The 25,487-nt window shown below is 40.9% G+C and overlaps 1 protein-coding gene across 3 annotated transcripts in view; it reads left to right on the top strand.

The window, feature by feature from the left end:
* Positions 1-25,487, top strand: part of Sorcs1 (sortilin related VPS10 domain containing receptor 1) — a 503,013-nt gene that overhangs the window by 425,728 nt on the left and 51,798 nt on the right. For all 3 annotated transcript variants that reach the window (XM_051146761.1, XM_051146762.1, XM_051146763.1), the window contains exon 18: positions 10,317-10,488. In XM_051146761.1, coding sequence (XP_051002718.1) covers positions 10,317-10,488 — 172 coding nt within the window. The remainder of the gene's footprint in view (positions 1-10,316; positions 10,489-25,487) is intronic.

The following is a 25,487-nucleotide window of genomic DNA, read 5'->3' as shown; positions in this document are numbered from 1 at the left end:
GACCATTGGCTAGATCTGGGTAGGGGCTTAAAGTTTACCGCCTGTATTGTCCTTGGCTGGTGCCTTAGTTTGAGCAGGACCCCTGGGCCCAAATCTGCGTATCATAATGTTCTACTTGTAGGTTTCTAGGACCCTCTGGATCCTTCTATTTTGCTATTCTCCCATGCTTCTCTCATTTAGAGTCCCAATAGGATGTCCTCCCCTCTGTCCCAGTTTTCTGGTAAGTGAAGGCTTTCGTGGGACATGCCCCTTGGGCTAGTATGCAGATATAAGTGAGTATATACCATTTGAGTTTTTCTGCTTCTGGATTAACTCACTCATTATGATCATTTCTAGCTCAATCCATTTATCCACAAATTTCGGGAATTCCTTGTTTTTAATAGCTGAGTAGTATTCCATAGTGTATATGTACCACAGTTTCTTTATCCATTCTTCTACTGAGGGACACTTAGGCTGTTTCCATGTTCTGGCTGCTATGAATATGGTTGAGCAAATTTTCTTGTTGTGTGCTGGAGCATCTTCCGGGTATATTCCAAGGAGTGGAATAGCTGGGTCTTGAGGAAGCCCTATTCCCATTTTTCTGAGATAGCACCAGATAGATTTCCAAAGTGGCTGTACTAGTTTGCATTCTCACCAGCAATGAAGGAGTGTTCCTCTCTCCCCACATCCTCGCCAGCATGTGATGTCACTTGAATTTTTGATTTTACCCATTCTGATGGGTGTAAGATGGAATCTCAGAGTTGTTTTGATTTGCATTTCCCTGATGACTAAGGAGGTTGAGCATTTCTTTAAGTGTTTCTCAGCCATTTGATATTCCTCTGTTGAGAATTCTCTGTTTAGTTCCAAGCCCCATTTCTCAATTGGGTTATTTAGTTTGGTGGTGTTTAATTTCTTGAGTTCTTTATATATTTTCTTATTGTCAGCAAATCTAGAGTCACCCTAACAAAGCAGGACTTCCCTTTCAAGCAAAGGCATAAAGAACAATAAAATACTTGAAACTTTATTTTCTCATTGCGTGGCATTGTAGTGCATCAGAGTCAAGTGACAACATAGCCCACCTGGGCGACAACAGGACCTAGAGCTACAATCTGACCTTGGTCCTTACATGGGATAAGTACTATGAAAGAAAAGGGACCAGAGGAAAACATGACATTGAAGCTAAAGTTTCAAGGATAAGTCACATGATGACAGGAAGAAAGAGCATCCTGCTCAGAATGCACATACAGGTAAAAGGAGCCATGCAGCACTCCCCACTGCCAACACAGGAAGTGCTCTGTGCGACAGAAGAGCTGCAGCTAGAAAACCAAGGAGAGGTCAGGTTGTGGAACTTTATTTTGAACCTCGACTTAACTTATCTTTGGAATATAAATATCTTGAGTAGAAAGTTTGAATGATTTATGAAATTATGGAGATGATTGGATTTGGATCTTAAGATGGTCTTAACAATAAAGGCTTCCATTTTAAAAAGGAATAATTAATATTTAATATATATTTAATCATTTTTTATATTCTTAAATCCTGAAAAAATATTGGTACAGCTGTGTATGTGTGTGTTTGTGTGTGTGTGTGTTTGTGTGTGTGTGTTTGTGTGTGTGTGTGTGTTTGTGTGTGTGTATGTGTGTATTAACTGCCCATCTGCGTTCAGCTACATCTACTCATGCAAATGCATGTGGAGACCATAGCAGGACATCAGGCATCTTCCATCTATTGCTCTTCCTATTGCTTTGAGACAGGGTCTGCACTGAGCTGGAAGCACATCATTGCAGTGAGCTCTCACATCCAGCTGTGTGTGGGCACCAGTCAGGGCGGCTACAGATTGAGTAGAAGACCTCCACGTCCGTCTTTTACATGGTGCTTAAGACTCTCACTCTAGTGCTCACGCTAACAGAAAATGCTTAAATGTTCTCCCCTGCCTCTACACTAAGACTTTTTAAAGTATGCCTTTTTATTTATTTAATACTTTCAGAGCTTTTCCAAAATGTTCTCTAATTGTCCCTATGTCAGAGACAGAGACGCTAAATATTTAGAGAGGTTAAGTAAAAACAGTCCATGTTTATGTGCTCAAGCATTTTAATTTAAAATCAACAATTAGGCTTTAAAACGCTAGCTTTAGCCTCTGCAATATAAAATCACCAGGGAAAGTTAAAATTAAAACCAACAGGTCTCTGGCCGGGCCTTTCCAACCTGCTACGCTTCTGCGCTGCTTTACGCCTTTCCTTGCATGGACTGGATATAGGTGGCTGTTTTCACAGAGTACTTTCATTTTTTTTCTTTTTTCCTTCCTTCATTCTTCCTTCCTTCTTTTCTTTCTTTCTTTCTTTCTTTCTTTGGATTTTCAAGACAAGGTTTCTCTGTTTTGCCATGGCTGTCCTGGACTCACTTTGTAGACCAGGCTGATCTGCCTGCCTCAGCCTCTCAAGTGCTGGGAAGAAAGGCATGTGGCACCATCCCTGGCTCACAGAGCACTTTTTTTGTTTGTTTGGTTGGTTTTTTGTTTGTTTGTTTGGTTTGTTTTTTGTTTGTTTGTTTTTTGGTTTTTGGTTTTTCGAGACAGGGCTTCTCTGTGTAGCCTTGGTTGACCTGAACTTACATTGCAGATCAGGCTGGCCTCAAACTCACAGGGATCCACCTGCCTCTGCCTCCTGAGTGCTGGGATTAAAGGTGTGCGCTACCACCGCCCGGCTCACAGAGCACGTTTAACTGTGCCGCTCTTTGAAGTCTCAGGCTCTGGTCCCACAGATACCTCGCAGCCTTGGCTGGAGTGCTTATCTCATCTCTGAGGCAGTTCTTTTATTATTATTATTATTAATATATTTATTTGTTCATTTTATATCCTTCCCTCCTCTCCTCCCTGCCCCACCTCCCACCCACTTCTCCCATACACCAACCATCCCACGGCCCCCAATCCTGGTACCAACCTACCCTGGCACATGAAGTCACATCGGGACTAAGTGCCTCCTCTTTCACTAAGGGAAGACAAGGCAGCCCTGCTAGGGAAATGGGATCCAGGATGAGGCAACAGAGTCCAAGTCAGAGACATCCCCTGCTCCAAATTGTTAGGGAACCCACTTGAGAACCATCAGCTTCACTTATGTAGGGGGCCTAGGACCAGTTCAGGCATGTTCTTTGGTTGGTGGTTCAGTCTCTATGAGTCCCCAATGGGCTCTGGTTAGTGTACTCTGTGGTCTTCTTGTGGTGTCCTTGACCCATCCAGCTCCCTCAAACCCTCCCCTAATTCTTCCACAAGTCTCCCTGAGTTCTGCCTAATGTTTGGCTGTGGGTCTCTGCATCTGCTTCCATTATCAGCTGGAAGAAGCCTCTCAGATGACAGTTACATTAGGTTCCTGTCTGCTAGGATAGCAGAGTATCATTAATAATGTCAGGGTTTGGGTCTCTCCCATGGGGTAGGTCTCAAATTGGGCCCATCATTGGTTGGCTATTCCCTTAATCTGTGTTCCATCTTTTATCCATGCACATTTGTAGGTGGGACAAAGTTTGGGTTGTGGGCTTTTCAGGTGAGCGGTGTTCCCCTTCCCTCCATTGGAAGTCCTGCCTGGCTGCAGGATGTGGCCACTTCAGTCTCAGTGTTCCCCACTGCTAGGAGTCTCAGCTAGGGTCACCACTATATGTTTCCAGGTGCCTTCCCCACTCCAGGTGTCCAGCTTGTCCCAAAGATGCCCCAAAGCCAATTCTCCTTTTCTCCCCGAGCCTGCTCACTCCCACCCATGATCTCCACAGATCTGATTCACCCTCTGTTCTCCTCCCACCCCCTCTCTTACTTAGTTTCTTTGCATCTGTGGGTTGTGGCATGGTTATCCTGTACTATATGGCTAAGGTCAGCTTATGAGTGAGTACATACGATACGTGTTTTTCTGAGTCTGGTCTACCTCACTCAGGATGATCTTTTCTAGTTCCACCCATTTTCCTGCAAACTGCTGCAACGATTCTTTTCTTTTCTTTTAAAAAATAATTTATTCAGATTACATTTAGAATGTTATACTCTTACTTGATTCTTCCCAATCCCCCCTCCCTCCCTCCGTCACCCTACTCCCATCCCCTAGGTCTGTGACAGAAGGGGATTTCCTCCCCCACCATAAAATCACAGACTATCAGGTCTCATCCAGGTAGCCTGCTTCCCCTTCCTCTGAGTGCTACCAGGCCTCCCCATCAAGGGGGAAGTGGTCAGATAGGGGGCACCAGAGTTCATGTCAGAGGCAGTCCCTGCTCTGCCCACAACCATGGAGAAGGAGCTGTCCATTGGCTAGATCTGAATAGAGGGTCTAGGCTTACTGCATGCATTGTCCTTGGTTGGTGCAACAGTTTGTGTAGGTCCCTCTGGATTCAGATTCACCAGCCTTGATGGTCTTTTTGTGGGGTTCCTGGACCCTTTGGGTCCTTCTATCTCCCCATTCTTCCATACCACACTCACTTTGAGTCCAATAGTGAGTCTCAGCATCTGTCTTGATCCCCCTCTGAGTGAAGACACTCAGAGGACATCCATGTTGGGCTAATAAAGAGGCCTTGTCTGGCTTTGTGGTCTGGCTCCTGGGTCTGGAACTTTTGGCTTAACACCTGAATCTTGTATTTTAAGGTTAGACTTTTGGGTGATTTTGGATTATATGCCTACCACTCCAGGCATCATCTCCTGGCCCCAAAATCCTGGAATAATGATTCTTGACTCTCAAAATATATTTAAAATTACTTAGGCCATATAGCAAAGCTCTTCTCTGATTAGCTCATAACTTAAAATAACCCATTTGTACTAATCTACATTCTGCCACATGGCTAGTTATCTCTGCTCAAGTACGAGGTGTCAGTCTTCCTCACATTTTCCCAGATGGATCTCCTGCACCTGGCTCTATCCCAGAATCCTTTCTGCCTTCCAGATGTCCTACCTTTTATTGTACTCTTTCGTATAGACCATGGGTTGTTTGTTTCTTTGTTTGTTGGTTTTTATTGACAGGCAATGCACCCATACAATACACAAGATATTCTCTCTACAGTAATTAGTTCAGCAGTGAGAGCTAGGGCCCTTAGGGTCCCTCTTCCACCGATATCTGAGCGTTGAAAGTCCTGATTTTGTTCAGGCATCTGCAGCTAACATGAGTTTTGGTGAATGTATTTTCATGACAATGGCATTGTGCAGTCCTCCCCATCTTTTAGCTTTTACGTCCCTTCCCCCTTCTAGAGTGTTCTCTGAGCCACTCTGAGCCCTAGAGTGTTTAGGGCCAAGCACTCATCTACCATCTACTCCTAACACCTTATGCAGCCATGAGTCTGTCTCCTCAACCAATTGAAGTCAGTGGGGAAAAGGGATACCTTGGTTAAAGGTGAGAGTAACATCTTTCAATGGATAGCAACATTAAAAAGATGCTCTGCTTCAGTATACTTACCACAAAAGATTAGATATGCTGTGAAATACTGGACAGAAATATTACCTTGATTATCTCTCTACCACATGTAAACAGATCAAAGCACAAGGCTGTACCCATAAACATAAGCTTTTCTATCAATTAAAAGTAAATTTTTAAAATGAAGGCATACTGTGTTTAAATCTGCCAATATTAATCAATAACGTCATCTTATTATACACGAAGGGCCATAAACATCTGCATTCCAATAATCCCACCCCAAACTCACAGAGAACAAATATTAAATTGAAAAACCATAGATTATGGTGACTTTTATTGCTTCTTTCCAGTTTTAGTTTCACAAAGAAAATATGTGGCATTCGCTTCTTTAAAAGATTGCCAGGCAGCATAGAAAGCAAAATTGTAGAAAGTATGGGTTAAAAGGAGAAGGCTAGGGAGGAGTCATCATATGAAGGAGAATAACTGGAACTGGGCTGTTGGGGTAATAAGGCCCTGTCCACTGATGAGCCACAGGTAACATCAAAGGCACGCTTACAGAATGTTTCCCTTTCAGTAATTGTAAAAAGACTCCCTTGCCATTACAAAGCACTTTTCTACCTGGTAGATTGAAGAATGCTTTACCAACCGAATGCATCCCTGTAATATTCAGACCTCAGGTCCAACATAATCATAAGTTGCCTTGTTATTATGGAGGCAGCAGCCCCATTTAATAACATATTAAATGCATTATTCATTTATGTAACTTAGACCCAGGGACAGCTGCTGAGATGAAAATAGAACCATTTTGTGATGCAAAAAGCAGGTGTGTGCTTACTTGAGTAAATTAACTCTGTATTTCTGCACAATTTTCTTCTAAATTTCAGGGACAGGTCTGGTAGGGCTAATGTGATGCCATTTTCATCCAAGAAATGAAATGGTTTCAGAATGGATTTTAATGAGCGCTTAAAAAAATTGCCAACAGGCTTCTCTATGGCAGATTCCCAGGGGTATAGACTCGTGCTTTGGATTTAAGCAGAATCTTGTAGCTACAGGATTTGGGAAAGCCTGCAGTGATGGCTGGTTGGAGCACCAGAAAACAAAAGGCAAGCTCTGTCTGATGATGCCAGTGACGATGGTGAGCCCAGGCTTCTGGAGCTGCTCGCCAAGACAGAGCCACAGGTGTGCTTAGATGTGAAATGATTAAAAGTTCGGACTACATTCTATTTGCACAGAGTGTTGTTGCTGAACCACAGAGGCGGCTTTGATGCAATTAAACTCACTGCATTGCATAATTACTCCAGAAGACCTCCATGATCAATTTCTTCCTATCATTGCTGGTACCAGAACGCTACCATTTCCCAGTACCTGCACTCAAGTTTCTTTTCTGGCCCTTTCCCCTAATCTTGCTCGCCTGCCCCGCTCTCCAGCCTATACCAGTCTATACTCATAAGTGCCTGTAATGGACTGGTATTCAAAATTCTCATATATGACAATGAGCCAGCCCAATAGGACACCTCAATAGATCTTAATGCTAATTCATGAGTTTGGATGCCCCGTGATGGTCTGGATGTTAAATCCTTAGTTTTTGGACTATTGAGAGATGAAACCAGGCTGGGGATAGAATCAGTGCCCCTTTATTGGTGGATAAGGTGTTTGAGCTAATGGGGGAAACCCCGCTGCTCTGCAGGCATTTCAGCATTTGAGCTGAAACAGTCAGGGCAAGTTGCACCCCCTGTTGCTTAGCCTTGCATATATCTGAGACACAAGGAGACCATCAAAGAGCTTACACTACAAAGTCATGGAAAAGAAGAATATCATTGTTGCTGTTAGTTTAATGGTATGGCCTAATAAATGTTTATTACTGTGCTTATGATTATTAAGGCAGTATTATTTAACCCACTATCTCAATCAATAAAGACACAGGCACATGCTATATTTTAGAACAGCCTTATAGCCTGGGGCATGGCAGATATTAACTCCTAAGCTATCCTAACCTCCATCCCATGCCATCTGTCTCTAATAATTTCTATTTGTTTACCTCCCATCCATAATCCCAAAATACTTGCCAAGGTTCTTCATATGGGCCATTTCTTTCATGTGGAACTTCAGAGTTCCTCCTCTAGGCCCATGTGGCTCTTTCTATGCTCTGGTCATCCTCCTACTTTTCCCTTCTCAGGTACCTGACTGCTTCTCCTCCCCCAAGATCCCTCTCTCCTGAAGCCGGAGAACTTTGGCCACACCTACCCCATTCTGCCATGCCTAGATTTAGCTTTAGATTGGCCTTGGTTCAGCCAATGATGATTAATTTCTTACGCAAGGTTAAACAGCAATACTTGGGTATGTGACAGTGGGCTTGTAAGCACTAAGAATCTTGCAAGGGGAGGGAGCAGGTTAAGCAATTAACAAATACAAAGCACGAGACCATACTTCAACATATATCATGCAAGGCATTCCTAGCATGTAAACCCTTAAGACTTAAGAGGTCAGAGGATCAGTCTCACTCTGTTTAAAGAGACACTGAAGTGGGTAGAAAAGAAAGAATATGCTCCTGTGACCAATGATCCAGGCCCTGGCTCTGTGTTATTGAGGATACTAGTTAACATTTTGAAGTCCCAGCTTCTCTGTCTACATATTGGAAATGGCAGCAATGCCTTTGTCACTAAAGACAGATGGACAATAAATGAAGTCATGCAGAGAGCCTGTACCGTAATGAGGATAGAAGAATCATTCTGTAAATGTGAATTTGTGCTTTTGTTGTTGCTGCTATTTTCCCATTCTAGTCAAGAAATTGTTTTGGAGAGAGTAAGAGGTAAGCTGTGCTGTGAAGGGTGGATAAGCCCTCGGCAGCAGGTGGAGCATGCAGGAACAAACTGATACTCTGTAAGGACCTAGCAAGAGAGATGTGGCTGAAGCCAAATGAGCTTACTAGGGCGAAAGAGTTCAGAGAGGCAGAGAGGAGGTGCAAAGCTTGTAGAGAGCCTTACTGTTGGCTTAGAGGATTTTCAACATATCCGGAAGCTGGAGGAATGCTGTACAGGTTGTCATATTTTGAAATAAAATATTTGGTAATAGTTTGTCAGCACTTACCAATTTAATCTTTGCACCTTAATTGATTTAATTCTATACTTACACTACATAGATAATTAAGTACTAATGATTAATTTAGCCCTAATCCATAGTGTATGAAGTGTTTTTTTTTTTTTTTAACTTTTATTCTTCTCTCATACATTACATCCTGGTCACAGTTAAATATCTCTTTTGTTTCTTGTCTCTAGTGTTACATAGTTAATCTGGATCTACACCACAGAGAGAAGCATGCTTGCTGGGTATCAACAGATTAGAAAAGTGCCTGCAGGCCAAGTCCAGTCGAATACCAGTGACTTAATGAATAGATTTTTTTTAACAAGGAGCTGTTTATCCATTCTTTTATGTGTTGTCTGTGCCAATCTCAAGATTTGCTATCTTACCTCTGATCTAGAACAGTGGGAAGCTAGGTATTATTGCTTCTAGCTTGAAAATGTACATAATAATCTATACTTTCTCTGAGTTTCAAATAGCCTAATAATATGTACATTTATCCTTACCCTCCCTTATCCATAGCTTTACATGCCCCAGTTTTAGCTACCCATGGTCAACCAGTCTAAAAGAAATCCCAATGAGGAATAATTCACATGTTATAAATTGTGTTGCATTCTAAGATGAACCCTTGCCTGACTCTGCATGCCTTTCCATGCCTATATCGCTCCCACCATGTCATATCCTCATATAGACAAGGCATCCTCTTCCATCATCATTGAAGACATGAGTGCAATATTTTGAGAGAGAAGCCATGCTTACATGAATTTGATGAACGTCTTTATTATAGATGTTTTCTTTACCATTAGTTTTTATTTTAGCAGCTTGTTATGCTTACTTTATAAGTTAATCTTCAATTTTAGGAAAAATTACACAAGTTCCAGAGGTGCTACTATCTGCAATCCTACATGTCCCTCCAGGTGTCCTGGAATGTATAGGAGCAAGAGAAGTCAATTGTGGTGATTCTGTAATCCATAATTATTTGTTCTTTGAATTATTGTCTAAATAATCTATTTATGTATCCTTAACTGATTATTAATAGAGTATAGCAGAGACCATACCTTGCACCTCTGTGGATATATCACAGCTCACAATGAAGAAATGATTCATCTGGTTAGTAGATGATCAAAAGAAGTTTCTGGTAGGCTGGAGAGATAGTTCAGTAGTTAAGAGAAACTTGCTGCCCTTCAGAAGGCCTCTGCTTTACTTCCCAGCACCCATACCAGATGTCTCCCCAGCCAGCTGTGATTCCAGTTCCTGGAGATCCAATACCCTCTTCTCACCCCTCAGGCGCATGCATGCCTGTGGTGCACATACATACACACAAAATAAAAATATATCTTTTAAAAGTCCACGAAAATGCAAATTATAGGTAGCATTTCTTGGCATGTTTTTCCCTGATGTTGGGTACTGTGTCTATTACTTTCTTTCTCTGTGGCAAAATAAACAACAGAAACAACTTAGGGCAGGGAAGCATTTGACAAAGTTTGAGAGATATAGTTCATTGTTTCAGGGAATAAATGACAATTGGAGCTTGCAATGAAGTTTGTTCACATCTTGATTGATCAAGAAGCAAAGAGCTCCATCAACTTTTAGGCTTACCCTGAGTGAAAGTTTGTGAGCTAGCACATCCCCCCACCACACACAAAGTTCCACCAACCCCCCCAAAGCAAAGCCACCTGATGGGGGCCAAATGTTTACACAAACAAGCCTATGGAGGACATTCTACATTCAAACATTATACTTTATATACTGCTAGTATATGCTGCATAAAATGTAGGCTGTTAGGAGGATATTGGTCTTCATGCTAAGCTGTAGGTCTAGCTTAAAACTTCAGTAGTAATGTGCATTACACGAGCTGGTGTATGACTTGTGATTTTCTACACTTAGGTATAGGAAGGTGGTCTCCAATAACTGTACCGATGGAGTGAGAGAACAGTACACTGCCAAACCACAGAAGTGTCCAGGGAAGGCTCCTCGAGGGCTCCGGATTGTCACTGCAGATGGAAAACTTACAGCAGAACAAGGGCACAATGTCACTCTCATGGTGCAATTGGAAGAGGTAAGGCTGGCTCCTGTCCATCCTTTGCAAGGGCAGGGGATATCCCTACTAAATCATGGTTTAGTCTACATACCCTTGTTCACGTTCTCAAGTTTTAGCTGTTTTATTCTACTGTCACCTTCATGTTTGCTGTTATCGTCTCCCTCTCCCTGACTCGTTCTTTCAGTTTACTGCTGGTTGGTTTTTGCTCCTTTACCTCAGTGCCTCTCTTTGGATGTAACTCTGCTTTATCAGCATTATTAGGAGAATTCCTTCTCTAAATGCATGAATGGTCGCTCCAGGATAGCTTAACACAGATAGACTTAGCCAAGTGAAAACAGGCTGAGCGCTTGCATCTCTCAGCATATCATTGCTTTTCTTCCCAAAGGCAACAGGCTGGCTAAGTACGCTGAGCAAATATAGCATTGAGGTATAAATTAATACAACATCTTTGACAGTTAAGACTTTGTGTCTTGGTAACATTCTGAGGACATAATTATAAGTGCTGATTACTCTTTAACAAATTGTGTTTGTCTAGAATTTCTGACTATGTAGATGGTGAATAAAAGAAAAATATATTCTATGTACTTAGGACTCTACAAAGGCAATCTCGTCATCTTGGAACTAGATGGTTTCTAAGAATAAGTGCGTTAAATAAATTACTTCGGTTATTAAATTGGGCCATAATCATGTCTTCAGGCACATTTTCTGCATACTGAACTACCTCTAGCCTTCTACTGACCTTGATGAAGAAAATAGGATTTTAATGAAATCAACATTAAAGCAAACGAGGCCAATTTCCAGCTTCCTTTTCTCATAGTCAGTGTCCCTGGATCTTTCAGATGCACGAACTGTCTAGCATATACATTGCCACATATGCACATTTTCATTCAGTAGACATGGTGGACAAAATAATACTCATTCATAAGAAAGTTGCACCTACAGTATTGCTAGTAAAGTGAACAAATAACAGCAAGACACCAGGTAGGAGTTGAAAAAGAGAATTCAGAGGCTTGTGACTGGAGGGAAAAATGAAGGGCTTAGGACTGTTTTGCTATGTTTACTCAAAACCATAAGTAATTTTTTCTTATAATTCATATTATCTTTGAGATTATAATAACATTATTTCTACCTTCCTTTTCCTCCCTCCAACCTATCCCATGTATTCCTCTCTAACTACCCTTTAAATTATTCCCATGACCTCTGTCTCTTTAATTATACATACAAGTAAGATACAGATTAAGCAGTATATATATACACACACACATATATAGTATGTGTGTGTGTGAATACATATATGTGTGTGTGTGTGAGTATATATATGTGTGTGTGTGTGTGTGTGTGTGTGTAAAAAGCAACAACAAGTATTTTATTCTTAATCTTTCTTTTTTCAGTGCCTTTAACTATACCTACTCTTCTATGAACTATGATTCTTAAAAATTCAATATTGAAATTAGAAAGTTACCAGTCAAATTAGGCCAAGTAGTATTATTCCTTTCCATGTAAACTGTCTGTGGTCTTCTAATGCTCTAGTCCCTGAGCTGAGGCAGAGGAGGAGAGAGAAGCAAAGTGAACGTGAGAGGAGGGGGCATGGGTGGGGGCGGTAAAGGGAACTACTAGAAAGACTGGGAAATGGTGCTTTTTTCTGGTGAGATGGAAGACTCATACAGATGAACCCATTATCTACTTTGCACTGAATTTCCCCCATAATTTTGATAGTTCGTGTGCCACACTGTATTATTTTGTAGATCAGATTTCAGATCTCTCTTCAGAGGACAGGCTGAAAGCGTTGATGAGATATGAATAAGAAAAGAAATAGGTTAGGTAGTCATAAAGAAAAGAGACAAAGACTGAGAAAAATCACAAATCTAATCTTATATGTGATTTATAGTGGCATCAAAATTGACCAAATATTTACAGACAAATTTGACAGCTGATTTTCAGCAGTTCTACCCAGGAAACTGCAACAGATTTGAAAAGAAATTTTAAAAGGACACAAATGAACAAAGAAGTGTACCATGATCATGGAAGGAGAGACTCAATATTATGAAAAGATGTCATCTTTCTACATATTGACTCCACTGCAAGGCAATTCTAATAAAAGTTTCCAATACATGTTGTGTTAATATTTAGGCTGCTATTATAAAATTATGAGGGCTCAAGAGCTAAACAATAAAGTATAGCAAAGATGATCTTGAAGATGATTCATAAAGTTAGATAACTTCGGAAAGGATGGATGGTTTGGCTAATGAAGTGCTTGCTACCATCTCTGATGACCTGAATTCAATTCCTGGGACCACATGCTAGAAAAAGAGAACCAACTTTCGTGAGTTGTCTTTTGACCTTCACACACATATGCATTTATGTATATACATACTGTTAAATGTTAAATTAAAAAACTAAAATTGAATGAGTTATGGATAGAAGTATTTGTTATGCAGATCTCCATACACAAACCACCTAAGGAAGGGAGTAGATAAGAAACACAAGCATATGTGTTTATATGTATGTAAGTGTGTATGTGTGTGTGTATAATTTCAATAGATTAAATTATAAACATTTGCAATAAACTGTGTAGTTATTATGCAATAATATAGAAACACATGGATTTTTATCTTCCCACAATATGCAAAAGAATTATAATTATATTGTCAATATCATTTTGAAACATAAAACTAACTGCTGTAAAATACAAAGAAAAATATCTTCAGGAACATAAGATGGGTCAAGGTTTTTAAAGGTACAAACAAAATCCACTCAGTGTAATGGAAATAGACTCCATTCTAATTAATACTTCTGTACTTCATAATCTTATTTATAAAATAAAAAATAAATTCCTCAGTGGATAAAAATTCATTAGCACATAAGTGCAATAAAAGACTTGTAACTAGAGGGATATAAATATATACTACAAATCAATAAGAAAAACAGTAACAGTTCAATTAAAATAAAAAATGCTAATTTTAGAAGTTTTCAAAGATGGTATCCCAGGAGACAATCACTTGTAAGGATTGTCATTATCAGGGGCGGGAGAGATGGCTCAGTAGCAAAGGGCATGTGCTGCTAATGCAGAGGACTTGCATTCAGTTCCCACTACCCACGTGGTGTCTCAAAAATGCATCTGTTGCCTCTACAGGCACCAGACAAACACATGGTGCACAGACATAAATGCAGGGAAAACACTCATACACAAAAATTAAAAAATAAAGAAAACACTTAAAATGTCTTAATATCAAAGCACATCAATGAAAAGCAAATTAGAACTCTAATAAAAGTTACTGCGTACTATCAGAAATGTGTATGTTAAAAGACTGACAGTCAGGTGCTATGGAGGATGTAGAGTAGCCAATGACCTTTGCAATGTTTGATGGCAGGTGCGTTGGCACTGTCACATGTCACATTGACTGTAATTACCTCAGAGGGGATTTGGGCAACATGGGCAATTTTTGATTACTTGATCTGGGTGAAACTGAACAGATATCCCAACTTTACATAAAATAATTTTCATATTTAATGATTTGTATACTTAAGAACATATTTTGTTCTGTAAAATACTTTAGAAGCTCATATAAAATACATACTTATACTTAGGGTTAGTTAAGGAAACCTATCTTAGATTTCTGGAGGATTCATCCTCTATACCAGTACTCTAACCTAAAATTTTCTACATCTTCAATGTGGGTGGATGTCCCTTCTCAGAGGCAGAAAACCTGGCCATACTATCAGAAGAAATATCAGAAGAAATCTTGAAATATCATTATCCTGTATCCCATTCGTGAGAACATAATATAAGCTAGTCAGGGCATAGGACTTTCTATCTTGTCAGTTCTGAGCTTTTCACCATGATGGAGAATTCAGTTCAGTTATAGGAACAGGCTCTCAGCTGCTCCACTCCCTCTCCATGTAACAGAGCTTCATGCCACTCATACTGGGCTGAAGATGTGGCAACACTGGAAAGTCTGTGTCTGAGATGTGTGAATCCCCGTCCTCTGGGTTCAAGATGGGAAAACAATGTCAACTCAGTTCATTCCAGCTGAGTGCCCAAAGTGACAATGCTAGGCATGAAACCTGCTGCCTTGCGCTGTGAGACTCAGCTCCTTCACACTTTTGCCCTTGGGGCAGAAGAGACAGTGAAGATGACTTCGCTTACATTAGCCGAGCCTGGAACCGTGATGAGAGGATTCTTTGATAGTTAACGACAGCCTCGGTTTTACTGTTTCTCTGTTGATTTTGTGCATCTGTATGGGGTTTCATGTGGCGGGCAGTGAGTTGTTATCACTATGATGTACTGAGCACAAACTGTTGCGGTTTGCCAGAGCTTTTCGTATAGTATCTCACGCCAGCCTTACCCAGACAGATGTTTCATCATCAGAGGCACAGAAACATGTAGCTTTTACAATAGACCATACGTCTAAGTAGACAGCCAGTGGTCATGTTCAAGCTTTGTAGTATCGTGAAGTTTTACTGCTTCCCTGAGTACAAAGAACTAATTTTGGTGCTAGAACATCTTGTATCTTGCAAGCTTGTTTTGATTTTCTAAGCCTTGGCTGGGGAGGGGTAGCAACAGTGACTTCGAAGCAGAAGAAAAGCTGAGTTCATGTGCACCAGAGGCAGACTGGACTATGACTACCCCTGCATTCTCACATACCAACTCAATAAACCTAGCAAAATAAGAAATTATCAATTATGGAAGATAAATCCTACAAACACAAACCATATTAGATTTCCTCACTCTTAACAATGTGGCCTTTATTACTGTCTACTTTATTGCAAAGGGTATTGTTTAGCAAGATAAGAAAGCAATACCCAAGGAATCAATGTTTATGTACAGTCTACTAAAAATTAGTATAGGTAAAGCTATCATTTAATCAAAAAAAAAATGCTACGTATTGCCAGATATGGTGACACACATCTTTAATATTATTACTTGGGAGACAGACAGGTAGATCTCAGTGGTTAGGCCATCCTTGTCTATACAGTGATTTACAGGCCAGCCAGTGCTATGTAATGAGACTTTATCCAAAATAAAACTGACATCTAAATATTAGAAAATATGATATGTATTTATACAAATAAACCATGCACTCTATATCCTCTCCAACCTTTCTTGAATTCCATTTCTTACTTGAATCTGATATGTCAGCTGCTCTGAAGATAGTGCCTGCCTTTTGCCCGACACCTAGTGCTATATTTTGTGACAAGAGAGATACTCATGTCTTGTCTCTAATGTTTATAAAACAGTAAGACTTCCAGGCACCAGACAGACCCGGATGTCCTGGCTATCTGCAGATACAGCATCAAGGTTACAGTTAACACAGAAGTGAGTGACAGATTCATCTCTTCATGTTGGTATCAGCATTATTTTGAGTAATCCAAAGCTTGTGCTTCTGCTACATGGTCCAATCATGCTTCCTCTTTTTTTTTTTTTTTTTCCCTCTATGGAGCCAGGTGAGGCTGAAGTCCAACGCCATCTTCCTTTGTTCTTAGTAATTTGCATATGAGCCCCCTCCATGCCATCTCCATTTTCTCTGCGTACCAACCAAATCCCTGAACCTAAGGAATCAAATGTCTTCCTAGAGAGTTGCTTATGCATGTATTTGTTTTTCAATAAATACGTTGCTAAGTCCCAATTTCTTATCACATACTTCCCATGAATTATAGACTTTGTTCTGTGAATATATGCATCGGGTTAATGTGGATCTCTATGAGGAAGCAGTACAATCATATGAAGTACAAAGTACTAGAAACACCCACATGAATCTACTCTGTTGCATGATATTGTAATAACACTTTGAAATCTCTTGATAAGCCATGGATCTCACTGAAGTAGAGCTTGTGTTGCCATGAGCTGCGGCTTCGGTGTCTGTGCTCCAAGTGCCTAATACATCAGAAAGGAAACGAAAAAGCCCAGTAAGCATGTGCGGATCTAAATCCCTTGCCCTAGGAGACTAGAGAGAAAGCCCAAACTCGAAAGGATAAGACTCCCAAACTTAAGTAGTATCCTGCACATCTTAGAGCCTCCATTTGAAAGCGAGATCTCTTCTTTTATCCTGAGCTAGTGCATGTCCTAATTCTAGCATGAATGTCACTGAAACTCTGCTGAAAACAGCAAAGAGAGTGTCTTCCTGGCAGAAGGAAATCAAAGGAGGAACATGCTCATGTTGGTGTCTAATCCTGTGGATTACAGTATATACCCAAGCCAGAGTGTTAATCAGTTTGGTATAAGAACTGAAACCTCTTCATGCAAGTAGTGTATGATATGGCCCCCCAAAACCGAGGAGACAAAACAACTTAGTAACAATCATTCAAGCAAAGAGTCTGATGACATTCCTATCTGGTCTTACTCAACTCCATATCTATAACATTGTTATGGTTAACGAGAAATCCCTGTCATCCTGTTGCTTTTAAAGCTATCTCACATATAAAGAAGGACCCTCATTAGGAGTAACATGGAAGAGAAATGAGGGTACTACCACGTGTCACTCAAAAATATTTCACACAAGCACACGTATGCATACACACACTATAATTCATTAATAATAATTATTGTTATTAATAATGGAAAATAATGCATTATTGTTTCCTTAAAAACAAAGGAGGTGTTCTAGGAGCCAACCCAGGAGGGAAATGGAACAATCCACGAGTTTTATCTAAAAAGCCAAACATTTCCAGCTATGCTTGAATGTTAAGACGCCAAAGGTATTTTTGCACTGAAACCCATGCATGCAATGAGAGGTGGCATCTCTGTTTGTAGTCCCATTCAAGATGGATGTCCTCTGGACTGTTAATGAGCATCTAATGAGCCCAAAGACTTTCACTGCCATCACTCAGCTCTGCAGAGAAATCCGGTGCAAGCACTGGCAGGCATGTGGTGACCAGGAAGGACCCAATCAGTCTTAGGAACTCAACAGCACTAATTTGGAAGGCATTTATTTGAAAGCGTTGCTAGCCAGAAGTGGTGTCTGTGCACTACAGAAGTTAATTAAATCTGCTTAAAACAGCTGTAAGAATAAGGGGAGACAATTCTCTGCATATTTTAAGCCTTTAAAAATTGAGTCTGAGGCAAGGGACTAAAATTAAAACTTTGGTCTGTATCCCATAGTTTCAGTACTTCAATTTATATACCAAGACTAGAACTCAATAAGCAAAGTTCTTGGTTATAGGTTCCGTGAGACTCTAAGCACAAGTGTCTTTATTAGATGGATTAATGTGTCTTCATTAGATGCATTCCTACAGCTATAATCTTGGATTCATTAAAGAATTATAAGGGGCATAAAAGTCCCCAAAATGTAATAACACACAACAAATACTGCAGGGTACTTTCTACCCGAAATGACAGAAAAGGACGCATTAGATAAAACTTCCCAAGAGACCTCTTCATTTGTGCATGGAACAGAATTTGGCTTGATACTTCGTCTTTGGGGAAACCTTTTTAGAGCCATGGGAAGTAGCACAAAGAGACAACAGATAGAATTCCACTGGACAGGTATTAACGTGAGCTGCTTCTCACTCCGTTCAGTCCCAGAAGTCTCAGTTGCTTTCTCCTCCTGCCAAGGAAGTGGGAGCTGATTTCAATGAGCCACAGGGTTTGAGATTTTTCCCATGTCTCGTTGCTTGTTCCATTCAGCTTTCTTCTCTTTGCCTCTAAGAATTAACTAAGCCACTTCCTTTCTTTTCTATTCTTGCCTGAGGCTAACAGAGGCGAAACATAGGAGACAAACGATATGAATTGCTTTCAGGGCTTGGTCTAGTGTTTCCAGCTCAGGTTACATTGGTTAGCTGCTTTTTCTTGGGTTCCCATTTCCTCTCTTCTCAAAACTGGTCCACATACATCAGAATGTTCATCTTCATTAGAGAGAGACAGGCGCTTTTATATTCTGTCCTGTGAAGCAAGGAGAGAAATTTGGTTTATTAGTGAGAGTTTCAGTTCAGTGAACATTCCTGAGTATGTTCCCATGCTAGTCTTCCGTTTGGCTTTTCAATAACGTACCATGCTTGTTTAAGGCCACACTGTATTAGCATCGCACCGCACCTTTGTGGAAAGCAACTACCTCAGGATCAGAGCCGCAAGGCAAGTCTTTGATGTGCAGTTTCTCACCTGTCACCTCACCTCCCTGCCCCAGGTGCTCAGTCCTAAACCTTACCCACCTCTGATGTGAAACTAAATACCTACCATGTGGCAGCAACACTTAGATGTACTTTTCATCTTCCCCTAAAAATTGATGCCATTCCAACTTCCTGAAGAGATGTTGACATACCTATGTATTTCTAATATTATAAATTTCAAGAATAATATGGCAAGCCCAGCTTCTTTGAAATTGAAATGACAATGAGGGTCCTTTCTCTAGCCATTTTGAAATTACAAGTGAAAACGTTGGGAGCCAACCTTTTGTGTGATCTGGCTGTGACATGTTACCTGACTGGTCACTACAAATGACCCAGCGCCTCTGACTGCATAGGACAGTGTTCCCATCCTCCTTCACTGCTTCACACGTATCTCTTCCAGAGCTGCTTATTCATTTAAAGAGGAGAATAATTCTTCAGCCAAGGTCATAGGCACTCCCTTGTTGGAAGGTTCAAACAGGCTTTCTAATGTGCAGTATATTTCAAATGACATTTACCTGGCTTTGCTAACAGAATATTGCATGTGGAGCATTTTAGACACCTTTTTTTTTTTTCCATGTTGGACCTCTGTAAACCCAGTTCTACTTCATTGCAGCTTAATAATTTGGAAAAGGAATTTAGCAACTTCCCAAGGAAGAATTTTCCCATCCCTTTAGAGTATAGGTAGCTTGGTTAAGTCTGTCCAGTGGTGGTAGGTGCAAAACGTTGAAAGTGATTTTAAAATATTAGTAACAAAACAAGAAAACAGCAAGGTTCTGATGTTGTTGTGGTTGTGTGTTCATGGGAGTTCCCACTAGAGAAAATTATATTAACAACATATTCTGTGGGTAGTAAAATTATCTACAATTTTAGCTTTATTTTTCATCATTGTATGCATTTCCATATACCCCCAGTGAATAAAGCTCGCCTTTTCTTCCTTTGTTCATTTTTTCTTTTAATAAGGCTGACAAGTTTTCAACACATATCTTACTACTAGGAAAATCTGGTTGCATGGGTTTATTCCTACAGGAACTTCCCCACACACATTTTTTAAAAAATGTAATTTTGTTCTTATTACACAGTTGAGTGTTTTACTTTATGAGTGATTTTAAAATGTCATTCAAAAGAGTTTATAAGATTTATGTCCTTTAGTAGCCCCATGGCTTTTCTCCCAAAGCCTATGGCGGTAAACCCTAAAACCACTGTGCAGTGGTAGTAATACAGCAAAAGTCCTTAACTGCTCAAAGTATCTGCATGGCATAATGAAGCCTAAACTTACAGGCGTCTGTCTGCTCACACCAGCCCTGGCTTCTTTCTTCCCTCTGTGTTCGGATCTATTGAAATTCCTGCCCAGAGCACATAACTCATAAAAAGTAAATTCGGATAAATGGGTTCTGCAACAAAAGAAATGGTGCTTTAGACCATTCACAAGTGAAGGATTAAACCATTTTTATGAGGCTCCTATTGGAAGCTCTTCATCTGGACATCAGAACTAGAAGCTTCTGCATATTTACTTGAGCAAATTTCAAAATCAGAGCCCTTAAAGGAGACCCTCGAAAGCCAGCCATCTTCGCTCCATTCTCAGAGGTGAGATATATGTGGTTTCATGGTCCCGGTGTGATCTCTCTGGCACCCTAGCATAGACATGCCTGATTTTTCCAGTGAAATGACAAAGCATGATGTCCTTCATGGTTGGCAGCTGTTCTCCCTTTGGGCCAAGCCACTGATCTCATCATTGCCTTGCTTTCAAAGAAGCACAAGGAGTCTGTATATTTGGAAAGATGTCTATACTTTTGAAAACCTTCTCAGAACAGACAATAGAAAGAAATTAACTGTATTTAGCCACTACCTGAGTACTTGATATCGTCTCTGATGGAGTCCAGGGCTCTGCTTTGAAATGGGAAAGCCCACAGGGCATGCTACTAATGAGATCATTGGGAACACCTTCTGCTGACCTGGGTGGCAATCTGAGATTTCAGTCCTGCCAGCACCTCTCGAACAGGAAGCCCAAGGAACTGAAAATTCGCTTGAGAAAAAGAAGTGAGGACAAGTGTAAATGTCTCTTATCTGGGACTCATGTATTTTCTGCAAGAAGGGCTTGGTTTACACTTACAAATTATCACATGGGGACGTTGTTTCCCTCATTAAGGCACTTAAGTGACGATACATATCGTGGGTCCTCGTGAGGTTGTATTGCAGCTCTTATTGCATCTTAAAACACGCGGTGCATAGCACTAAGATCCCCTTACAGCTCTCTTCTCCACGTTCCCAGGCCTCAGCGGGGTTTAATTAGTCTGTCCATCCCATGCTGCAGTAACAGAGTGACTCAGGCTTGTTAACTTACAAGTGACAGATGTGGAAGAGGTGGGGGCGGGGGGTAATTTGAGATCCAGATGCATCTCACATCTGCTGATAGCCTTCTTGATGCTTCATTCTATGGGAGAACGTAGAAATAAAGAGTCCCCTTGAGCGAGATGTGCTTCAGGGCCGCTGAACGCTGGCACACTCAAGAGCACATCTCCCTGCAATAGACAAACAGGCCAACTTCATCATTTTATAGGAATCCACTCTTGAAGAAACTAGCTCACTTCTGCCAACAGTACATCGAGCCATCCATGAGGCCAAGGCCCCGCCTATCCCCGTGCTGAGCTGGGGTGCAGTTTTCAACACCTGAGCTTTCAGAAAGTGCTTTCCAAGCCTGGGCGACTAACCAAGCTTGTAACTTTTTCCTTATTGGTGACGAGCATCATTCTTTGCCGCCCATGTGGGGCGGGGGTACGACAGAGCAGTTCTCACACCTTCTTTGGATGAGTTGTAGGAGGTCTGGACATGAGAGAAGAAGAACCTGCCTCAAACTTGTGATTCCAGGAAAATTTGGACAGGTTTGAGTTTTTTTACGGTTAAGATTTAAGTAGATAAATATAGGAAGTCATTGCTGTTTCTTGTGGTACAATAAACATTCTAGAACTCTTCTGTTTTCTCTCTTAGTGAGTGGTAGTAGACAGCTTAATAGAGCATATGTGCACTCCCATTGTACGCCGTGTACCTGGGCCCCTCATGTAGAAATACACGTCCTCCCATGCCCTCATTCTACCATAGTGGCATGCCCTGTTTGAAGGTAATGAGCCACTGTATTACTGTACTAGGTTTCTCAGGCTATCATAGGTAGCTTTGCTTTGCCTGAATATCTTCAGCCATTGGAAGAAAGGGGTAAAATATCAGGTTATTCTGGTCCACATTATTTTGTACCTTAAATTATAGTCTGAAGAGGACTGTAGTAATAATAGATTTCAAAACCAAAAGTTTATTTTAGCTCAACTACCAATCAGTATAATATCTTCATTAAACTTATAATTCATATTACATATTCATAGTAATAATAGCCCTGTTCAGGTGTAGCCAATGGACAGCTCATTCTCCACCTGGGGAAAGGGGGGTGGAACGGGGGACTGCCTCTGACAAGATCTCTGCTGCCTGGAATTTGATCGCTCCCCCTTGAAGGAGAGGTCCGTGGGAACACAGAGGAGGGGATGCAGACTGTCTGGGTGAGACTGATGGGCAGTGGTCAGATGGTGGGGGAGGAGGACCCCACCTGTCAGAAGTCTAGGGGAGGGAAGTAGATCTGGGGGCACGGGGGAGGGAAGATAAGAGTGAGGGGATTACAGTCTGGGTGTAATGTGAATAACTTCTAATAATAAAAGAAAAAAAAAAGATAGGCAATTCATTTTCAATGAAAATTGTATTAATATGACCTGTATCCCCTTATACATTATAATATTTAATAATTTTCTCTCATCTTTTCCTCTTTCCTCCACTCTTGCTGGGGTCCTTCTGTCCTTTGCCTCACTCTATTGCAAAAGGCATCAAGTATTCTATATTCTCACTCCACATGCAGACTTATAAAGTAGATCCTGTGTTATTTTTGCTTATTTTGAATACTGCTCAGTTACACAAGTTATTTCTCTACATTGTACGTTTGTCTCCGGACATAGAAGCTCCTGAAACACAAGGTTGTGCAGTCTGAGGCAAAGCCCCAGCCAGCCTCTGCGTGGACCAGACCCTTACCACAGAGTATAACACAATGTCTGGACTGCATCTCTGAGGAGTTCAGAAGCATCTCACTGTCTCACGGTCAGGTCGGGGCCTGTCGGTGCTGACTCACTGAAGCAGTTATTTCCCCATTCTTCTCTGGACCTGTTACAGGACCTGACAGGACCATGAGCCTTTCATCTGCTAAGGTTAATCTTGGCTTCATTGTGGCCACTTGATGAATTTGTTTTTCTATCACAGGAGTCAGTGAAACCCTTGTGGTATCCCCAAGTGGATTCCTTGTGGCTTTTGTGCCTTTCTCTGGCATTTCTTTTAAGATTTTATTTGTTCTGTGACTACGCTCCTATGTACAGATGACTAAAGGGCAAGAGGGGATGCAGAACTGATGTGAGAGCTCAGGTGTTTGCTGGTCTTGGTCCAGTTACGGTTACAGAAGTGACAACTTTCTGACTTGCTGAGTTGAAGTAACTCTCAGTTACACACAAGATTTCTATGAATACTGCTTGTCTCTTGTGGTCTCTCCCTTCCTTGTGCCTTAAACATTATGCTACTTCACCAGAGAACAGACAGAAAATATAGATTCTGGAGTTCACCCCGAAGTGTCGTTACTTAAATAAGTATGTAGACAGAGGAAAAAAAGATGGTCAAAGCTAGGAATGGATTAAAAGGAGAAAGGAAAGTGTTGTTTTATCATTATGCCACTCTACTAGAGAGAGGGCTGAGATAAATAGACAAGTAAAAGCACACATAATACTAAAACGTTTTACATTATCAAACCAGCTAGATGATATTAAACATCTATTGAACCTCAACATGCATCCGTTTCCACCCATTGAGTCTAGTAGAAATCAAATCTTCCTTTTCTCTATCTAGAAGTTTCAATATCCAAATGGGATAATATAAACAAAAATATAACTAACCTATAAACTCTTAACCCTATGGTTGCCTGAACAACACTGGCACTGATGCCAACACCAGTTGGAATGCTAAACACAGAGGGAGGAAATTCCACAAGGCTCCACCCCTAGATGAAAGGGCAACCACTGGTCAGTGGCTGCTGAAAGAGTCACTTTCTTTCAGGAGTGAGCCTCCAGCATTGGCTGTCCAATCCCAAATGGTCAACCATGTACACATGTACTCTGGACTGTGGAATAAATAGTCTCTGTGTATATGTGTGTATACTACATATATATATATAATTAAAGGTGAAAGAGGTCACGAGTGTGCAAGAAAGAAAGAACATGAGAGGACTGGAGGATGAAGGGTCCATAGTGATGTAGATGCAGTTCTCATATTTGAAAACTCCCAAAAGAATCAAAAAATTTAAAACGCAAGCACATAAAAACATACACAGTTCAAACTTCACTGGGCACAAAAGAATTACCTGTAGGCATTGTGTCATAAATCCTTGATGCAGTCATTAAGAAAACTTATCACAGTCCTTAGGAGTTACACAACTTACCCCAGTATCTCCTGACACCTAATTTTCCCAGAACAGATGGTATTTACTTTTTAATTTTTTGATGCACAGCTCATTCTGAACTCCAGACTGCGCTATAGCTTACTGTGTACTCACTATGAACTCAAAATCATGGTATTCCACAAGAAGCCCCACCCTTCCAGGTGCTGTGGTTGTGGGCAGCTGTGAGCCACCACGCCCAGCTCAACAGCTACTAATTCTGACCATGTGCCCCATAGAACCTGAGGACTGAGTTCCAGTCCACTAAAACTGAGTTGAGTTCTATGCCGTTTTATGGAAGCCAGCTTAGCACCTCCACTTCTGAACTCTGTGAAGCTTCATCATCCTTTACACAATCAAATGCAAACTTAAAAAGGTTACATTGTAGTCAGTTCATCTTTGAACAAACTCAAACACAAGGAAAACTAACATTCAGCATGTTGACAGAGGGCCTCAACGTTTGGTACAGCCCCGGCATCACCTATGTATCATCTTGGACTATAGCAGAACTGAGCATCCTCCTAAGGGACCTTGAAGTACATGGGTCTCGGAGAGTAGTTGTGTAACTGCAGCAAGGGGAAAATTAGTATCACAGATGCTGATGACAAAACTTCAGATGACTGATCCCAAGACCAGGGACTATCAGAGATAGTTTTCAGAGGCGCCACACACTCTCCTGATGAAGCTTTTTCCCCTTTCACCATCAACTACTCTGCAATATCCCTGCTTGGCCACTCCCATATTAGGATGCTTTTCAGTTCATCCTCCATGTAATGTACAGTCATCACACTGAATGAAAAGTATCACCATGCCATTTTCTCAACACTCCTGCTTAACACATTTTGCTGTCTTGTCATTGCTCATAGAGGAAAGATGGAAATCAGAAACTTGGCCACCAAGACCTAAAAGGGCCTTTTCTCTTCTCTAGTCACGGTATAGCATATTCTTCTCATTCTCCCTTAATCTATTCAGTTTTTCCATCTCTGTATGCTCATGGGCCCCAGAACATCTGTTTCCCCAGGTTCTCATTGCCTGGGTTCCATGCCTCCACCTGGCTTACCACTCTGCTTTGCTCTGTTTCCTCAGGTCTTAGTTCATGTGGTCTGGGAGTCCTTCCTAAAAGTTCCCAATCACAGTAACTTTCCATCCCTCCCTATGGCACAAGTTTTGACACTATGTAGCTAGCTGTCCTTATAAGTACCCCTATATTAATTATTTTACATGCTGTGAAGTTATTTAATGTGCATTGATCTCAATAGGGCTCCATAAAAATCCTAAAAGCTCTAACTACATTTGCAATGTCACTGCAGTTATTTACTTACTGGCATTCCTCATATATTTGATAGACTTAGTAAAGGGAGGAAGGAACAAATGAACAAACGAAGGAACAAATGAGTAAACAAATGAA

The sequence above is a fragment of the Acomys russatus genome, chromosome 5, assembly GCF_903995435.1.
Source record: "Acomys russatus chromosome 5, mAcoRus1.1, whole genome shotgun sequence".
In the NCBI taxonomy this organism is placed as follows: Eukaryota; Metazoa; Chordata; class Mammalia; order Rodentia; family Muridae; genus Acomys; species Acomys russatus.
Note: the sequence above shows the minus strand (reverse complement) of the source record. Positions and strands in the feature narration are given on the sequence as shown.